Here is an 18,033-nt window from a genome sequence, read left to right on the forward strand (position 1 = left end):
TCCAAGTTGAGAGACAGCTGGCTGCTTCAGATTTCGAGCCGATTTAAAAGACGAATTGAAGCCGGCTTAGTGGACCCCATGTGTCACTGTACTTATCATATAAGTCATCTCCTGCACCTGCAACTTATCATCACTGAGATCAACTATCAGTGATAAGTGATACAACGTATCATCTCTTCTATCTGTCGCCTCCCATATAAAAAAACACCCATTTCTGCTAGCTCAACTGTCCTATATACATATATATAAGCATTTCTAGAGAGAAGTTGCTATGTGGTGAGAGAAGTAAAAGAACATGTAATAGTCCAGCTGAGGAGAGAGAAAGTCCAAGAGAAGGAGAAAGATAAGAGAGAGAGCTTTCACCTAAACTCTTCTTCTGGTCTGTTTTTTCCGTTCAATATTCGGGACCCTTCTTCCCATGTGTTGCCGATTGCTGGGTTTCAAAGGTGAGAGAGCTTCTCCGGGCACACAGACACAAATACCTTCTCTCTCATATTGTCGAATCTGTTGCTTTAAAGTCTTTAGCTTTTCTGGGTATTTTAGTTTTATTTTTTTCTTCAACTTTTTCTTTCTTTGCCCTTGCCTTTATTTTTATTTTCCTTTTACACTTTTTTTCTTCCTTGCATCTTCGATTCCCATATGGATTAAAGATGCTTTCTTGACCTGCTTTGATCGTTTAGGATAGAGTCAAATTGTTTTCATTTTTCCCTTTCTCTTCCCTTCAAGCTGATTTCGCTACCCACATCGGTTTGGTGTAGTTAATTTAACAAAAATGGTAGTTATCCTAAATGAAAAGCTGGGGCTGGTTAAATGATTTCGTTCTAGGTATGGATTTGAATTATCTTTGTTTTATTATTCCGGTGATTTTTAAGCCATTCGTAGCCAACCGGTGTGTTATTAATCTATTTTCTTTCTTCCCTTTTCAAAAATTTGCAGATCTAGACTACTAGTGCTCATTTTAGTGTGTATCTAATCGAGGGCGAGGCAGACGATGTCGTCTCTCAGCAGAGAACTCGTGTTCTTGATCTTGCAGTTTCTGGATGAGGAAAAGTTCAAAGAGACTGTTCACAAGTGGGGCTTGTGCCATTTTTGTTTCTTACTTGTTATTACGATTTTTGTACATTTTCCCTATTGGCTTGTTTTTGGTTGCATTAATTATTTTTTCTCTCTGTGTGAAATGAAAATTAATAGGCTTGAGCAGGAGTCTGGGTTTTTCTTTAACATGAAATATTTTGAGGATGAAGTGCATAATGGCAATTGGGATGAGGTTGAAAGATACCTCTCTGGTTTCACCAAAGTAGATGATAATCGGTACTCCATGAAGATATTTTTTGAGATAAGAAAGCAAAAATACCTTGAGGCATTAGATAAGTAAGCTCACTGGCTCACATTTGATTCTGTGTACTGTCACCATTCTAGTATGTAACTTCGGTTAACCTGTTTAAATATTGATAGGCATGATCGGTCCAAGGCGGTAGAAATATTAGTGAAGGATTTGAAAGTCTTTGCCACATTTAATGAAGATTTATTTAAGGAAATCACACAGCTTTTGACGCTGGAGAATTTTAGGTATGAATATAAACTGCTGTTTGGTTGCAGTGTAGAAGTTCTTCAGATGCTCACAAGTTTCTCGTGGCAGGGAAAATGAACAACTATCCAAGTATGGTGACACAAAATCTGCAAGAGCAATCATGTTAGTTGAGCTCAAAAAGCTGATTGAAGCAAATCCCTTATTCCGTGACAAATTGCAATTTCCCAACCTTAAAAACTCAAGGTTACGAACTCTCATCAATCAGAGGTATGTCTTGTAATCATGCCACATCACTCAATTCAAAATAGTTACATGCCTGTCTAGGAGATATATCTTTAGTACACTTTGGCAAAGCCCATCATATTGTAACTTGCACCTTAATTTAAATATCGAATGGGCTCCATCTGCTGACTCTAATTTTTGTGTGCATTGATGTATACTTGTGTTATATCTTCTTCAAATAAGCCCTTATGTAATTTTCATCGATGATAAAGTTCATGCCGTTGAATGCTATTCATTGTAGACGGAGTCTATTTTCCTCCTGTACAATGTGTCTGGCTGCACAGCGGAACTTTCGTGAATGATCATTAATTGTTTTACAGCAGAGCTACCACTTCTGCTTTCTCATTGTAGACAGCTATGGATTAAGTTCAAATTTTAACCCTTTTTTTCCCTGAAATGAAAATTTGGGTTGCAGCTTGAATTGGCAGCATCAACTTTGTAAGAATCCACGGCCAAATCCAGATATAAAAACTCTTTTTGTGGATCACTCATGTGGACAGCCAAATGGTGCACGGGCTCCGTCACCTGCTAATAATCCATTAATTGGAGCCTTACCAAAAGCTGGTGGATTTCCTCCTCTTGGTGCACATGGGGTGGGTTATAAAACTGCCTTGTCTACCTTAATTTGGTGTTATAGGCACTCAACATGCATCCCTTCATTTTCTTCTGTATTTTTCCTTACTGAGGTAGCAATTTTGTGTGATGCCTTGTATGCACAGCCTTTTCAACCTACACCAGCACCTGTGCCACCACCTCTAGCGGGTTGGATGTCCAATCCAACCACTGTAGCTCATGCTGCAGTTTCTGGAGGAGGAGCTATAGGTCTCGGCGCTCCATCGATTCCTGGTATTTCATTCTTCTGCTTTCTTCTCTCCAAGTCTTCATATGTAGCTGTCCTAAGATCTCCTTGGACATATTTGGCTTGATCTTTGACTTTGGATGTGGCTCATTGTCTTGTAAAGCTGCTTTGAAGCACCCCAGGACTCCTCCAACAAACCCTTCTGCTGACTACCCTTCCGGGGATTCTGATCATGTTTCTAAGAGAACAAGACCCATGGGGATTTCAGATGAGGTAAGCTGCTACCACTTTCTTGCACATGGTCTTGAATTACTTGCTATGACATTTTTTTACTGATGCCTGAAAATATAGTTCTGTCTTTCAAATTTCTGATATCATAATCTTGTTTTTGCAGTTGAATCTACCTGTTAATGTGTTGCCAGCAGCATTCCCAGGTCATGGACATGGTCAGGCTTTTATTGCCCCTGATGACATACCAAAGACTGTCATAAGAACACTCAATCAGGGTTCATCTCCCATGAGCATGGACTTTCATCCAGTACAGCAGACCCTGCTTCTTGGTATGCTGCTATTCTAAAGCCTATCAACGCTCTCATTAACTTTATTGTTGAAAAATATGTTTATTGTTCGTGTTCATATTAGCAATTGACTTTTTTCTTGATGCGATATGTCAGTTGGCACAAATGTGGGGGATATAGCATTGTGGGAAGTGGGTTCACGTGAGCGACTGGTGTTGAGGAACTTCAAAGTTTGGGATCTTAGTGCCTGTTCAATGCCACTTCAGGTTGTTTTTTCTCAGTTCAATTTTTGCACTGTTGTGTTTTACCAAACTGTGCCTTGTAATATTGTTATTTCTATAAAGAAAACTAATCATTCGTTAAATTTAGGCTGCTCTTGTGAAAGATCCCAGTGTTTCCGTCAACCGTGTTATTTGGAGTCCTGATGGTGCTTTGTTTGGTAAGTTGAATTTGTTTGAATTGGTTCATTGTGTGATATGATGATTTGAACAACACATACTTTTAGTTCAGAATTCAGCTAGGCCAATATCGAATATATATATTTTAATGTTTAAATAAACAGGAGTTGCTTACTCAAGGCACATTGTCCAAATATACTCTTACCATAGTGGGGATGATGTACGACAGCACCTGGAGGTAGTGTACAAAATATTTGTTTAGATATAAAGAAATTTTGCATTTGTTTCGCTAATTTATATACTTATTTTCATCTAGATTGATGCTCATGTTGGTGGTGTGAACGACCTGGCATTTTCCCACCCTAATAAGCAACTCTGTGTGATAACGTGTGGTGATGATAAGACCATTAAGGTAAGTGTTTCAAAGCACGATGTGGTTTCCTAAAATGGGTAATTTGTTAAATGTTGCTTACTAATTTTGGTAAGTGAAGGTGTGGGATGCTGCTACGGGTGCTAAACAGTATACTTTTGAAGGTCACGAGGCTCCAGTTTATAGTGTCTGCCCTCACTATAAAGAAAACATTCAGGTATGACTCATGGAGATTTTTACAAATCCTTTTGTTATCCTGAATGATTATTCTAAAGAAAAGTTCTTGACTTTTTCTTCTGTTTGGGTTTCTTTCTGATGCCACGTGATTTCTTGTTCTAGTTCATATTTTCAACAGCATTAGATGGAAAGATAAAAGCTTGGTTGTATGACAATTTGGGATCTCGTGTTGATTATGATGCTCCTGGTCGTTGGTGCACAACAATGGCTTACAGTGCTGATGGTACAAGGTCAATATTCTCAACCATGGCTACTTGTCCTGTTCTTTTTCTTGTATGATCAACTAAGATATCTATTTTTATCACTTTCTGTTCAAACATTTGCATTTTGTTTATTTATGTTACAGACTTTTTTCATGCGGTACAAGCAAAGAGGGGGAGTCCTCTATTGTTGAGTGGAATGAAAGTGAAGGAGCAGTCAAAAGGACTTACCTAGGATTCCGCAAGCGATCTTCGGGTGTTGTGCAATTTGATACAACAAAAAATCGATATTTGGCTGCAGGGGATGATTTCTCCATTAAATTCTGGGACATGGACAATGTTCAACTTTTGATGACTATTGATGCTGATGGAGGTCTTCCGGTAAGTTCATTCATTTATTGCAAACTGGGGAGATGATCTCTTGACATGGTAGTTGCTTATCACCGCCTTGTCTGGTTTCTAGGGAAGCCCACGTATTCGCTTCAACAAGGATGGAACTCTATTAGCTGTTTCTGCAAGTGAAAATGGGATTAAAATTTTAGCCAATGCAGATGGTATTCGATTGTTGCGTGCATTTGAGAGTTCTTTATATGACGCATCTAGAACATCTGAAGCCATGGCAAAGGTAGACTTCTAGAATGTTATGGCCCTCTCCTGAATTTGCCAACAAAGTCTAATCTAATGCATGTTGTTTTGGAGCAGCCTACGATAAATCCAATTTCAGCTGCTGCTGCTGCTGCTGCTGCTGCAGCAACTAGTACTGCACTTGCAGAGAGGGGCTCGTCTGTGGTAGCTATTGCTGGAATGGTCTGTCCGGTCTTGTTTTCATATAATGAGAACTTATAATTTTTTACTTGCTACTTGTAGAGGTTTTTTGGTTCCCAGCATACACATCATGGTGTAAATGAGATGCAAATATCGTGCTTATCCTTGCTGGGATTGTAGAGAGAGCATCTCATCATGATTGGTATTATCGACTTTTTAATTGACAAGTTGATTGCATCTTTTCAGAATGGGGATACCCGAAACTTGGGTGATGTTAAACCTAGAATAACTGAAGAGTCCAATGACAAGTCAAAGATATGGAAGCTCACTGAAATCAATGAACCATCTCAGTGTAGATCCCTGAAACTACCTGAGAATGTAAGAGTGACAAAGGTATGTTATTTATGTGCTATCTTTGATCTTCATTTCGTTGGCCCCAAAGGAGAGGATGTCTTGAAGCCTGATTATCTTTTTTTTTTTTTTGGTCGTGGAAGATATCAAGGTTGATATATACAAATTCAGGTAATGCTATATTGGCATTATCATCAAATGCTATTCATTTGCTATGGAAATGGCAGCGGAGTGAGCGAAACTCCTCTGGGAAGGTATGATGTGAGATTATGTGAAGTTACCTATCATTCTCCACTATCACAGAAGTTGCGTAATCGTGTTATTTCCTTCATATTGGTGCTTCAACCTGCAGGCCACTGCTAGTGTGTCACCCCAGTTGTGGCAACCATCAAGCGGCATCCTCATGACCAATGACATCGCTGACAGCAATCCTGAGGATGCTGTGCCCTGCTTTGCTCTCTCCAAAAATGATTCTTACGTGATGTCCGCATCTGGAGGGAAGATTTCCTTGTTCAATATGATGACTTTTAAGGTGATCTACTGGCCCTTCTTGTTTAATCATCTTTTTGTGTTGCAATTGATTCAATCTTGATCTTGCTACATGCAGACAATGACAACATTCATGCCTCCGCCACCTGCAGCCACCTTTCTTGCTTTCCATCCCCAGGATAACAATATCATTGCTATTGGCATGGATGATTCCACCATTCAGATATATAATGTCCGTGTGGATGAGGTATCAATACTGTCTAATGTCTGAAACAATATCAGGATTTATGATTAGATCCTTGATGTTTATGGAGAGCTCTTTGTGCAGGTTAAAAGTAAACTGAAAGGTCACACTAAAAGAATAACTGGTCTTGCTTTCTCTCATGTATTGAATGTGCTAGTATCATCTGGGGCAGATGCTCAGGTAATAAACATGGAGCTTTTCTGCAGATCTAGAATCTAATTGATGTTCCGCTTAACATGGATTCCCTTTGTACATAACATTGGCAATACCGTCTTTATAAGGTATCGTGTGGATTGTCATCATTCATCACTGAGTTCTGTGTTTTGCAGCTATGTGTTTGGAATACCGATGGATGGGAAAAGCAGAAGAGCAGATTCTTGCAGCTTCCTGCTGGGAGAGCTCCAACAGATACGCGTGTACAGTTTCATCAGGATCAGATACACTTCTTGGTTGTACATGAAACTCAACTTGCAATTTATGAAACATCAAAACTAGAACATCTGAAGCAGGTAAATTCATTAAGGTCCATGTGTTATGTGATCAACTTTACTCAATTATATCTGCATCTGATATAATTACTTTGAATTGTAGTGGTTCCCTCGAGATTCTGCTGCTCCAATATCACACGCGACTTTCTCATGTGATAGCCAACTGATATATGCCAGCTTTTTAGATGCAACAGTCTCTGTATTTAGTGCTTCAAACCTTAAATTACGTTGTCGTATCAATCCTTCTGCTTATCTTCCTTCAAGTGTGAGGTGATGCCTTCTTTTGCCAGCTGACTTGTGCTTATTCGTTTGATTTGTCTCACCAGGCATAAAACTTGTTCCTTTATATTGTCAGTCGATTATCTGAACTTTAATTGTCAATGACTTATGAAACCAATTTCTTAAAACTTTTGTATAGAGACTACAGGCACAGCTACAAGTGTAAATTTGATGGTTCTCAATATTACAGCCACACGTAAACACACGCTGTACACACGCATCATTGAAGCAATTGTGGCTTCCCCTCATCTTTCTGTCTGTAGTCTGACTTACGTCCACCGAATTATTTCTGGGATAAGGCATATGTGTAATAGTTTTCCTGTGAATTTAATGGTTATAAACCTTTAAACTAAAGTAGTCTTCGGTTAAAAGCTAGAAGGAGATGGGAGTCAATCTTGAGTTTTTTTCCCCCAAGTGATTAATTCTCTACAAAGTTTATCAAACTTCTTGGTAAACTTCAACTTTTGTTTTCTGTGCAGCAGTTCCAGTGTACAGCCACTTGTGATTGCAGCACATCCACAAGAACCCAATCAGTTTGCTGTTGGACTGTCAGATGGTGGAGTTCATGTGTTTGAACCCCTTGAGTCTGAAGGCAAGTGGGGTGTGCCTCCACCCGTAGAGAATGGGTCAGCAAGCAGCGTAGTGGCTTCTTCAATCGGAGCTTCCTCGGATCAAGCTCAGAGATGATCCAAATCAGCCATAGACAAGTTTCTTTTACATACTTGGCTTGCTGGCCCTTCCACAAATTTGGTATGTACTTTGATTTACACTGAGCACTCCAAATTAATTGATCATGCTACTCTCTAGATCCATCATGTGGTGTGCCAGAACTGAACTATTTTTGTGTTATCTGCAGTTTGTGATTCATGACTTAAAAATTTACTGAAGAATGACGCTCAAAGATGTAGATTTGACAAGTTGGTTCAGGATCTGTGTAAGTTATTTGCTTTAGGAACTTTGATAGCAGAGCTTTATCATGCAACAAAGGAGAATTCTAGAAATATCTTGATATTTTTACCCTATTATGCAATATTTAGAATGTTGATTACTTGTGCTGTTTAATATTTTACCTTTTTCCTATGTGATTTTGAACTTTGTTCAAGTCTCAGCTGTTGACCCATGTTGAATCTACCATAACTTAAGGTAAATTACTTGCTTTGCCCCCCTGTATGGAGAAAGGGGGTTTGCAATGTCTATTACATTATTGTAATGATTGCTTAACACATTTTAAGTTGTCGTCTCTCCCCCCCCCCCCCCAAACTTTTTAAGAGTAAAACATATCTTTAAAATGTTTTATTTTCATATGGTTTTTCATTTCATTCAGTTTTATTGCTTAATGCCATGAAAGCTTTCTTGAAAGTGGAAGGTTGCGAATCCCGTTTGTTACTTCATAGCATTAGTGCTAGCCCCTCTAATCTTAAAAACGAAAAAAAAAGAAAGGGTTGTGGCATACGGACATTGTTTACCAGAAATAAATTTAACACCCCCAAAATCATCAACTTTTTTTTCTCTCCCTAGAGTGCAAGAGGCAAGCTAAATAGCTTAAAGGGCAAGTGAAACCCAACTTGCAACCTCCTATCTTACTAGGTTATAGGACCATGCTTATTTGCAGCAACGCGGCGTGGGGAAAATTTGTTTAAACTAAGGGCCCTTTTGGAATTGGTGTGGAAATGGGCGTAAGAATAAAAATGAATTTTTACGGAAATGATTGAATAATTTCTATTTAAAATATTTTATTACAATTTAAAAGGATTATAATATCCAAAAATGGTGCGCAACCCCTCAGCCTGAATCGTGTCTCCACTAGCCCGGCACCATGGGTAACATTATTCACTTCCCTCCATTGTCGTCCTGCTGCTTCTTCCAACAGATTTCCAACACCTTCGAAGGTTTTGAAGGTTGTGAAAGAGGGGAGGAGGTCGGATGAAGGCGGCGGCGGACATTACGGCAGATTGGAGATAAGGAAAAGGCGACCAAAGATGGAGGAGATGGATGAGTTTGACCAATTCCTTGGACATGGCTTTCAACAGTTTCAAGTGAGGAGCAACTTCGATGTATCAACAACCCCTTTATTAATAGGCTCTGGCAATTTCAATCCCATTCTGCCAAACAGTTGTCGTTTTGGAAGTCAAGAGTTTGCGACCTCTGATCTCTCATGCACCGCCATTAAAGCATGGCATGGACAACGTATGAACGTGTTCTCAAATAAATGCTTCGTGAGAAATTAACTGTGTTGCGGAAGCGGGTGACCCATAACAGTGCTTGCTTTGAGAGATTGTGAAGAAATGACATATTTTTGCGTAAACAATAACATTTTTCAAATTTATATTTTCTCTATTTGTATTTACAAATCATTCTCACATATATTTTCTTGCTCTATTTTCTATTTTCAGTGAGAATTAACTGTGAGTAAAATTGAAAAATAATTATTAAGTATCAGAGGTACAAGTGACTCAAAATAAGTACAGGACTGGTTGCCAACGAAGAAACAGCTTTTATTTAGAAAAAAAAAAATCAGAAGGAACAATTAATTTGATGTTCTATAATTTTGTTTCAGGTCAACTCCATAGAGTACTCCCTAGTCCCTCCAAGCCTCCATAAGAAACAAACACAAGGAACAATCATCCATTTTATTTCTTGTCTTTATTCATTTTCTTATTCTCATCAATCAAGTTAGCGATAACTTGTTATACGGTCATCATGTCAAACAATTAATAAAGGCATATTTTTTTTAAAAAAACAATTAAATATCAAACATATTTAGTAATCTTAAATGTATTACTTAGTCCCACGAGAAACATTACAATTGCATATACCCTCTACCATGCAATGCACTGCAATGCAATGAGATGTACCATCAGAATGTTTGGTATGACATTGGACATGTGTAAAAGAAAAATTAATTTTTATGATAAATTAAATATGTAAACAAATAAAAAGACCAAAATATCCTCATCCAACAAAAAAAAAAGGTTTGTCTTATACTTTCGTATTTCTTCAACGGCAACAAATAAAATGAAAAGAAAAACAGGCCATCACATTGGCTTCAATATACAATAAAAATTCATGAATCACAGGTCCAACCATGAACTATACATATTTGGAACCAATTTTTTGGAACTAACTAACTAAAACACAGAGAATGACAAATCAAAACTAATAGTACAGATCTGGAATCAATTTTTTTGGGTCTTTGGGAAAATCAAAACTATTAGTCATTCTCTTCATACATCCTTTTTAATTACTCCTCCGGTCCTAATTATAAGACCCAATTGACTTATTTGAAAAGATTAAGGAAGTAAGTTAAGTTGGTTATTTATAATAAATAAGTGTTGTCATTCCTAAAATATCCTTACTAATTAAGTATATTGGCTAAAACTATCATTATTAGAAGGATTATTTTGGAAAAAAATGAATAAATATAAGAGACAAAATGGATTGAGATCTTATAATTAGGACCAAATAAAAAATCAAATGGGGTCTTATAATAAGGACCGGAGGAGTACTTTGTTTTGAAATCGAATGTCTGAGGTGAAAGCTATGGAGTGTGACTGTAAGAAGGAATCATGATTGGGAAATGAAGATTTGCCAACGTTAAAGGAACAGGCTTCGTCAATATTGGAGGTGAGTGAGACAGAGGCCGCAGAAGAAATCCAAGAAGTAGAAGATGAGGGGGAGGGATTGAGGGTATTTTGTGTCTTCTTACATTGGATATGGTGGGCAAATAAGACTTTTCAAAATATGCAATGGGGTGGTAATGAGTATTCATAAGGGGAGAGGTGTGAATGGATATTACCAAATTTTTGGTAATCATCGGCAAATCTTATTACCATACTAAAAACCAACCAAACATCATTCTTTTGGTAATGCAATCCCCATTACCATCATAGGCCTGCAATGGGGTTGAACCAAACGGACCCACGAGAAACGATTTCTTTTTTGGGCAATAAAGTTCATAGGCCAAAATAGACATTTAATCATATGAGCATCGTATATTATACGAGTAATAATAGGCTAGAAGGGTAATTAGGAATCAGTTAGGAAGCCGTTTATGGAGTTCTTTTTAAGCAAATCAAAACTACTTATGCGTTCAACACTTTTTTTTTGCGGCCAGAACTTGTGCATTTAGCACTGGAAGCTCTGGTTACTACTGTTTTTGGTTTTTAATATAAGAATTAGTTGGTTGATTTGAGTAAATTAAAAAAATTTATTAAGCTAATTATTTGCAACAAACTGATACTGTCTTTCTTAGAATACATTTGCTAATAATGTATATTATTTGATAAAATTTTTAGCATGTACAACAAAGATTAATTTTAAAAAAATAAATAAATATGAGAGATAAAATGAATTGGAATATTATATTTAGAACTGAACTGAAAACTAAACAAGTTCTTATACTAAAAATCAGAGATAGTAGTTGGTCAACAAAAATAAGGTTCTAGCTACTCCTATAAATGACTTGGATATTGGCTAATAAAAATTCATCCTGTTTGGTCCGAGGAGAAACGAAAATGTAAAATAGGACAAGAAAAATTAATCAAAAACTTCAATACATCAATTCTTACCGTCCATGGCGATAGAAAAATTTACCAAGTGAGAATGTCGCGATTAGAGGCTTTTGGTAATAAAATACTCGCTTAATTCTGCGGTCGCCAAGATTCTAGAACATTCAAATTATCAACCTAAGTTGCCTGTATCTTTTTCTTGTTCTAATAAAAAAATTTAAAATCCAACTCTTTATTGCTGTCTGCGCAGTAGATCGGGTAATGACAGAAATCACCCGTCATCTTATTACAGAGATTACTTGCCAATTGCCACGAGCTATGTAACACATCATGATAATATGAAAGAAAAGCCTGAGACCACGAGAAGACGCCATCCATTAATCTCTGTACAATTTAAGCTCTTCTTCCAGTACCACCTTCCAATCATTACCGTATATACATATATACAAACATATCACAGAGCCCCGGGGGGAGGGAAGAGGGGGGGAGGGGTGGTTCTCTGCCTACTCAGGCCGAAAGCTGACCAGATTTGGTAGATCTGTGGATTGAAGTTTCTTGATGTCATTTGCAGTCACTTTACATGATTCCAGGGTCAGAGATCTCAAGTTCTTGAGCGTTTTCAAATGCCGCAACCCAGCACTGGTGATGCGAGAATTTGAAACGTTCAAAGATATCAACCCAGTCAGGCCTGAATTTGCAAGCAATGTCAGCAGAGAGAGATCATTACAAACAACTACCAAGTCTGATCTCTACATAAGGAATTAAATGCAAATCAAGTCCTTTCAATTTTAGCAAACTTCAATCATTTTATGGTGACGATTTGTACACGGTCAACTTCAAAATGGCCATGTCAGTGCTTGGCTAGGAATAGAGACAGCCAAGCATTATCGACAAATCTTTGTTTCTTACGAAAGTTGTCTTAGCAGGAAAGAAATCAGTACCATCATGGGCAAATCAGTCAAAAGGTGGAAATTCCAGTTTTTTTGACATGAAATTTTTAATCCATCACCTATATTTTCTTTTCCTGTCTGAAATTGATCACCAAGATTATTTCCTCCTTTCAGCAGAAAAGCTTAAAATCCAACTATAAAACTTTAAAAGCTATCGTATGTTTTCAAACCAGAGGCCCCTTGATCAGTTAAATTAATCAAATAGATTTAGGGTTTTCATGAGTGATTACTTATCCATCAAGCTGAAAGGGTCTAAGAAGATACCAGAAATCAACTCCAGGCTTTTGTTTGTAAGGTTGCCGTTTTGTGATAAATTTAAGAACATCAGAGATGTAAGTTCTTTGATGTTCTTCACACCAGCATCAGTCAAGCCTCCACTGCATATTTCCAGGGACCTTAGGTTCTTGAAGTCTGTTCTCCATAAAAGCAATCAACAAAACAGTTTCAATTAGAATTGATGTCAACTCAGTCAGGGAACAAAAGCACAGATGACCCATAAAGTGATCATTACAACGATATTACTTACTTTTCAAATGGTTAGTTCCAGAATCTGTTATTCTTGCTCCAAACAAATCAAGATCAGTAAGGCCAGTCAAATCTGCACCAATAAACTCAGAATGACGTGTTCTGCCATAATAAGGTTTATGCTAAAAGACTAGAGCCAGGATACTCAAACTTTTAAAATTAAAATTCGTAGTGAGTCTATGAGATTAAACAGGATTTGGAGCCCATGTAAACTATAGAATATTGCAACTAGTCAACCACACGTACTTGTAAGAGCTGCCAATCCAGCATCAGTAATATGGCGAGCATCCAAATTTAGAGACTTTAGACATGAGAGGCCACGCAATTTCCTTAAGCCAATATCATTAACCTCAGTGAATGACAGGTTTATTTTCTCCAGGCTAGACAATCCTATGAGAAATTAAATAACACTATAGTCAATATAGGGGAATGCTAGTCCATAGCAAAAACGATCACTTTTTAATGACAGCTCATGCATATAATACTAGAATATAGTGGAGACAATCTATGAAGGTATCTACCACAAAAATGAATCCAGTTCGCAATGATAAGTTGAAGAAGAAATAAACGGAAAATAAAAAAGAACTTGTTATGAGCAGCTACAAACTAGTATTTTAGGAATAATGGTTTCAAAGAATAATTAGATAAGCAATAAACTTTCAAGACCATGCATATACATTCAAATCACTTTATTCTTCAATAACTAGAACCAAAACAAAACAAGAGTTATTGGTCAGTTTTCCTGAAAGACGTTTTTACAAATGTGCAAACAAGTTCTTAATAATTAAAAGAAATCAGATTTCAGAAAGACTCTTAACAGTTTATCCAAGCATTCCATCTTTAATCGATATTAAACGAAGCCATAGCAATAATAGAAGCGTTTAACCTGATATGTGACGCAACCCATTGCTTCCAACTTCCGTATCAGACAATTCCAAACATTTCAATTTCTGAAGGCCTACAGACATTAACAAGCAAATCTACATTTTCAATGTTAAATAAGGTGAAACAAAATAAAAAAACTGGATCACTTGCAACCAATAGAACACTATAAATAACCACAAAAATTCCCATTTTCCAAAACTTTTTAGACAATTTTTTCATCCAGGAAATCATTAACCATCACAAGCAGACCCTACAAAAAATTGGCGAAGAGATTCATATATCTACCTGCCAAGTTGGCCAATCCATGATCACCAACTTTACATGAATCTAGGATCAAGCTCTCCAACTTTGTCAATCCTGATTGAAAAAAATATATCAAAATTTTAAATATAAGTTATATCTTTCAAGTGTTCGGCGTCTTTCTCCACCAGCAAAAGAAAGTTCTGCTCCACCAGCAAAACAGCGTAACTTTCTTCTGTTAAATCCATTAACCGGATGGAAACGTTGTGCATACAAGTTTAAAGGAACGTGAGCTAAATAAGTCATGGCCATGGTTTAAACACTTGAGTCAAAGATAAATTTGTAAACAAAATGGTAGAAAAGTATTTAATACATGACCTGATGATTTTTTACACCTTGTAGCCTTGGAAAGATAATAAGATCTTGATCCCAACTGCTTTGATGGAAAAGAAAATAACCAAGTACTTATATACTTCAGTTTGTACATTGTCGACAGTTTATTTCCTCATTTTAATTCTTGAATAAACCAAATTGTTCATATGGTCTGGAAGAGAAAGGGGGGAGAGAATCAGGTGAGTATTTTCAATCACCTTGCACGTGTGCTAAGCATGCATCGGTGATATCAGTGAATCCCAAGTTTAACACCTTCAAGTTTCTCAGTTCTACAAAAAAGAAAAGACAATGCCAAAGATTTAACACCCGCGGAATAGTTATGGCACACATATGTGATAATAATTATATTATAAATTATAAAACCGCAGCCTTACAGAATTAATTATAAAATTTTAACTACTTACGTGAAAGCTTTTCACATCCATTGTCTGAAAGGTTACATCTATTAAGATTCAAGATTGACAGTGCAGGAAGCTCTGGCCAAACCCAAAAAAAAAGAAAGAAAAGAAAGCACAACGTCAGGCTAAAACTGAAAATGGGAATCTCAGTTTCACTCCCTTTAAATGAGGCAAGGAAAAAAAAAAAAAAAAGGCGCAATAAACTTGTGCTTCAAATGCCTGACAAGAACATTAGACCAGAAAGGCAAATGGTCATTATATTATTGGTGTTTATGCGTTGAAAAGTAAGCTGGGCAACTCTTTTTTAAAAAAACCAAGCACAGACACCAAAAGAAGCTCAAAGCTACCCAACAGAGAGAAAAGAAGGACACTATGCTGCCATAGAATTTTGAAATCCCCCCCTGCCCCCAAAAAAAAAAGAAGATACCCTGCTCAGCCTGAATATTGTAATTAAAAATATTAACAGAAAAAAGCTTAAAAGCCAAAAAAGTAAAGCAACCTGCGAGAGAACCCAAACATGCAGATGTTACCAGGCATCCTTCCAAATTTAACATTGAAAGCTTCTGTAATCCTGAAATGAATCAAGGAATTATTAAAATGGAAGAAAAGGAGATGGAAATGAAAAAAATAAAATAAAATTTTTCCACCAAGCTGACTGTTAGAGTCAGTTATGCTGTGATGTATAATTGTAAATAAATTCAAATATTATAAAGAAGAGGCAAACAGTTGCTAGCCGTTAGTTTGTTAGTATGTTGTATCTCTGTTGAGTTTGTTAAGTTTGTTAGGTAGTATTTTAGATAGGCTTATGGTGTTATAAATAGATATGACCAGGGTACCCATTGTACAGATTTGATTTCCAGAATTATTCAGTGCACTATTCAGTTCTAAACCCGCCTTCTCTCTGTCTTCCTCTCTGTTCTTTCTCCTGATCATTTCTCCTCTGTCTCTCGTCCTAATTTCTACCTTCTCTTCTCTGAATCTTCTTCTATTTCTCTCTTTCTACTTCTATTCTATCATGCTGTTACGCAGCTAAGACTTGGAACAGTTTATTAGAGTGTCAGTTAAGAGAGTCAAGGAACTCTGCGCATCTATATCCCCAGTTTACTATCAGAGAAACACACAGAAATACTGTTGTCTATTCTTCCTCGTTGCTTCTTATCTGATACTAAGCCGAGTGATTTAGAAGCAGAGAAGGAAAATAAGGAGACATGAAGGATTGGGGATACAAATTAAAAGATGACCAAAAAGAAAAGCAGTCGGAAAAGTGCTACTATAGAAAAGACGCTGCGTATTTGTATGAACAAGATGCAAATGGTGAAAGCAGGCAGACATTGAACAATAAATCCTAAAATTGATTGCTTAAATTATTTTTATCTATTACTATCAAAGGTCAATCAACAATTCAGTTCAAGTAAATATGGCTCCATGAAATTCTTGTTGACACCCTCTAGCGTTCTAAGATATGCCCCTGCACATAAGAAAGGGAAGGCACAATACCTTCTAGAAAACTGATGCCAAGATCAGTAACTCTACTGCACGAAAGCTCAAGACTTTTCAAATTTGCAAGCTCTGGAAGCATATTGAATTGAAAAATTCTACTGTTAGTTACTGAGCCATGTCCTAAACAACAAAAAGATGACTGATGATTAAACTTTTATATACACATCCCCGTGCTGACAATTATATGATTCTTAAACATTGATAGTTGCATTTAATGTCAATCAGTGCGAATATACCCCAGTGAAGAAAATATCCAACAAATAGAAAGAAGATAAATGAAACTAAATTTCACATAAAATGGGCCATTCTTCATAAAAGCAACATTTGCAATAATGCAATGAGCCAATGACATTTTCTGCTGTGGCTTGTCTGCTGTGTGTTACTGTAAGAGGAGACAGTCAAGATTTGTGTGGGCAAAGATGGAAAATATCTTTCAACTTCCATAAGACAGACTGCCAGTTTGATATAAGTGCCATGACATTCATCCTGCTACTTGCTTATTCAAAAATAAAACGAAAACACCAAGGAAAATGGATGATTGAGAATAAGAGAATTTGAAATCGAAAAGTGGGTGGATAATTTCTCCTCTTGGAGTAGCATGCAGTAGACAATCCCCACCTGACATCCAACCCAAACTACATCTGCAATTACAGTACATCTCATTTGTTAAGCAAAATATACCCATAGTTCCTGCAAGCGCACAATGGTAATCTGAAAAGGAACTATTACACACTAAAAAATGCAGAGCGCATAAAAGAAAACCGACACAATTAATCTAGGTGGTATTCACTTTTTCAACTATTGAGACTTTCAGCTGTTGTCATCAAAGAGAGGCAAGATACAACTAACCTGAGAGAGGCTTCATGTCAGCATCGGTTATGCAATTACACCACTTCAAATTGAGAGATTCCAACTTGATTAAGCCTGAGAATTATGAATTAGATTAAACTGAAATTCGTAGGTTTTTCAGCTAGACCCACCATGGAAAAGCATGGAAACATCACGCAACTTTAGAACCAGAAGTCGAAGACCAAGATGCCAAAGTCCCTTTTCCCAATTACAAGTCATCTCATTCATTTTTCTCAACTATTGTTGCTCTAAAGCACTTACATATTCTTACTTAACTTCCATTTTCCAAATCTCCCATTCTAAAGCTATAACTAGATCAACATTTGTTCATTGATAGGAGAGACAGGAGGATGAACTATTCCCAAAATTCAATGTAATGCAAAGGGGGCCTTGTGAAACTGAACCCCATCTGAATTCGGACGCACTACAACATGCAATTTTTTTTTTTTTTTTGAAAATCAGGATAAGTGAAAAATTAATGACAATTAAATATCTGCATTGCAACAATAGAAACTGTAACAAAGCGAGATTCAAAATTACAACAGCATGGCATGTATCAATTCCTTTAGAGAACACATGCTAAGAAGGGCAGAAGAAGAAGAAGAAGAAGAAGAAGAAAGCGAATATCATCTACATGTCTATGAGACAAGGAAAACATGGCAGGATGTTATCAGCAATACATTAAGGAACCAACCTTGGAGATGAACAAGGCCTCCATGAACCTCAGGACATCTCTCCAAATCCAACTTGACCAAGTTAACAAGACCAGAAAAGCTACGCATTCCTTGAGCAGAAATCCAATTGTTTTCTTCTAAAACTCAGACTAGTTAAGTT

General features: G+C 36.9%; 2 protein-coding genes across 3 annotated transcripts; one reads left to right on the forward strand and one right to left on the reverse strand.

Annotated features, from left to right (window-relative positions):
* Window positions 1-268: 268 nt before the first annotated feature.
* LOC114738749 (protein TOPLESS-like) lies at window positions 269-8,174 on the forward strand. 2 transcript variants are annotated; one of them, XM_028926815.1, is made up of 27 exons: window positions 269-446; window positions 937-1,071; window positions 1,192-1,371; window positions 1,456-1,569; window positions 1,640-1,798; window positions 2,229-2,406; window positions 2,533-2,659; window positions 2,776-2,885; window positions 3,007-3,172; window positions 3,287-3,396; window positions 3,500-3,569; window positions 3,693-3,766; window positions 3,845-3,940; window positions 4,020-4,115; window positions 4,238-4,365; window positions 4,482-4,716; window positions 4,799-4,960; window positions 5,038-5,142; window positions 5,347-5,493; window positions 5,595-5,705; window positions 5,804-5,983; window positions 6,059-6,187; window positions 6,269-6,364; window positions 6,514-6,693; window positions 6,776-6,942; window positions 7,431-7,701; window positions 7,808-8,174. In XM_028926815.1, the coding sequence occupies exons 2-26, from the start codon at window positions 992-994 to the stop codon at window positions 7,636-7,638; spliced, it is 3,408 nt and encodes a 1,135-aa protein (XP_028782648.1). In that variant the 5' UTR covers window positions 269-446; window positions 937-991; the 3' UTR covers window positions 7,639-7,701; window positions 7,808-8,174. The 2 variants fall into 2 exon arrangements, with proteins under 2 accessions (XP_028782648.1, XP_028782649.1); XM_028926816.1 differs by having other exon boundaries at window positions 7,434-7,701.
* A 3,491-nt stretch (window positions 8,175-11,665) lies between these two features.
* Window positions 11,666-18,000, reverse strand: LOC114738748 (F-box/LRR-repeat protein 14). Its single transcript, XM_028926814.1, has 11 exons — window positions 17,894-18,000; window positions 17,200-17,274; window positions 15,350-15,421; window positions 14,857-14,928; window positions 14,650-14,721; window positions 14,105-14,176; window positions 13,821-13,892; window positions 13,181-13,324; window positions 12,936-13,007; window positions 12,674-12,820; window positions 11,666-12,147 (listed from the first exon to the last, which is right to left on the reverse strand). The coding sequence occupies exons 1-11, from the start codon at window positions 17,979-17,981 to the stop codon at window positions 11,963-11,965; spliced, it is 1,071 nt and encodes a 356-aa protein (XP_028782647.1). The 5' UTR covers window positions 17,982-18,000; the 3' UTR covers window positions 11,666-11,962.
* Window positions 18,001-18,033: the final 33 nt, after the last annotated feature.

The sequence above is a fragment of the Neltuma alba genome, unplaced genomic scaffold (assembly GCF_004799145.2).
Source record: "Neltuma alba isolate B1F8T4 unplaced genomic scaffold, ASM479914v2 tig00013678_pilon, whole genome shotgun sequence".
Lineage (NCBI taxonomy): Eukaryota > Viridiplantae > Streptophyta > Magnoliopsida > Fabales > Fabaceae > Neltuma > Neltuma alba.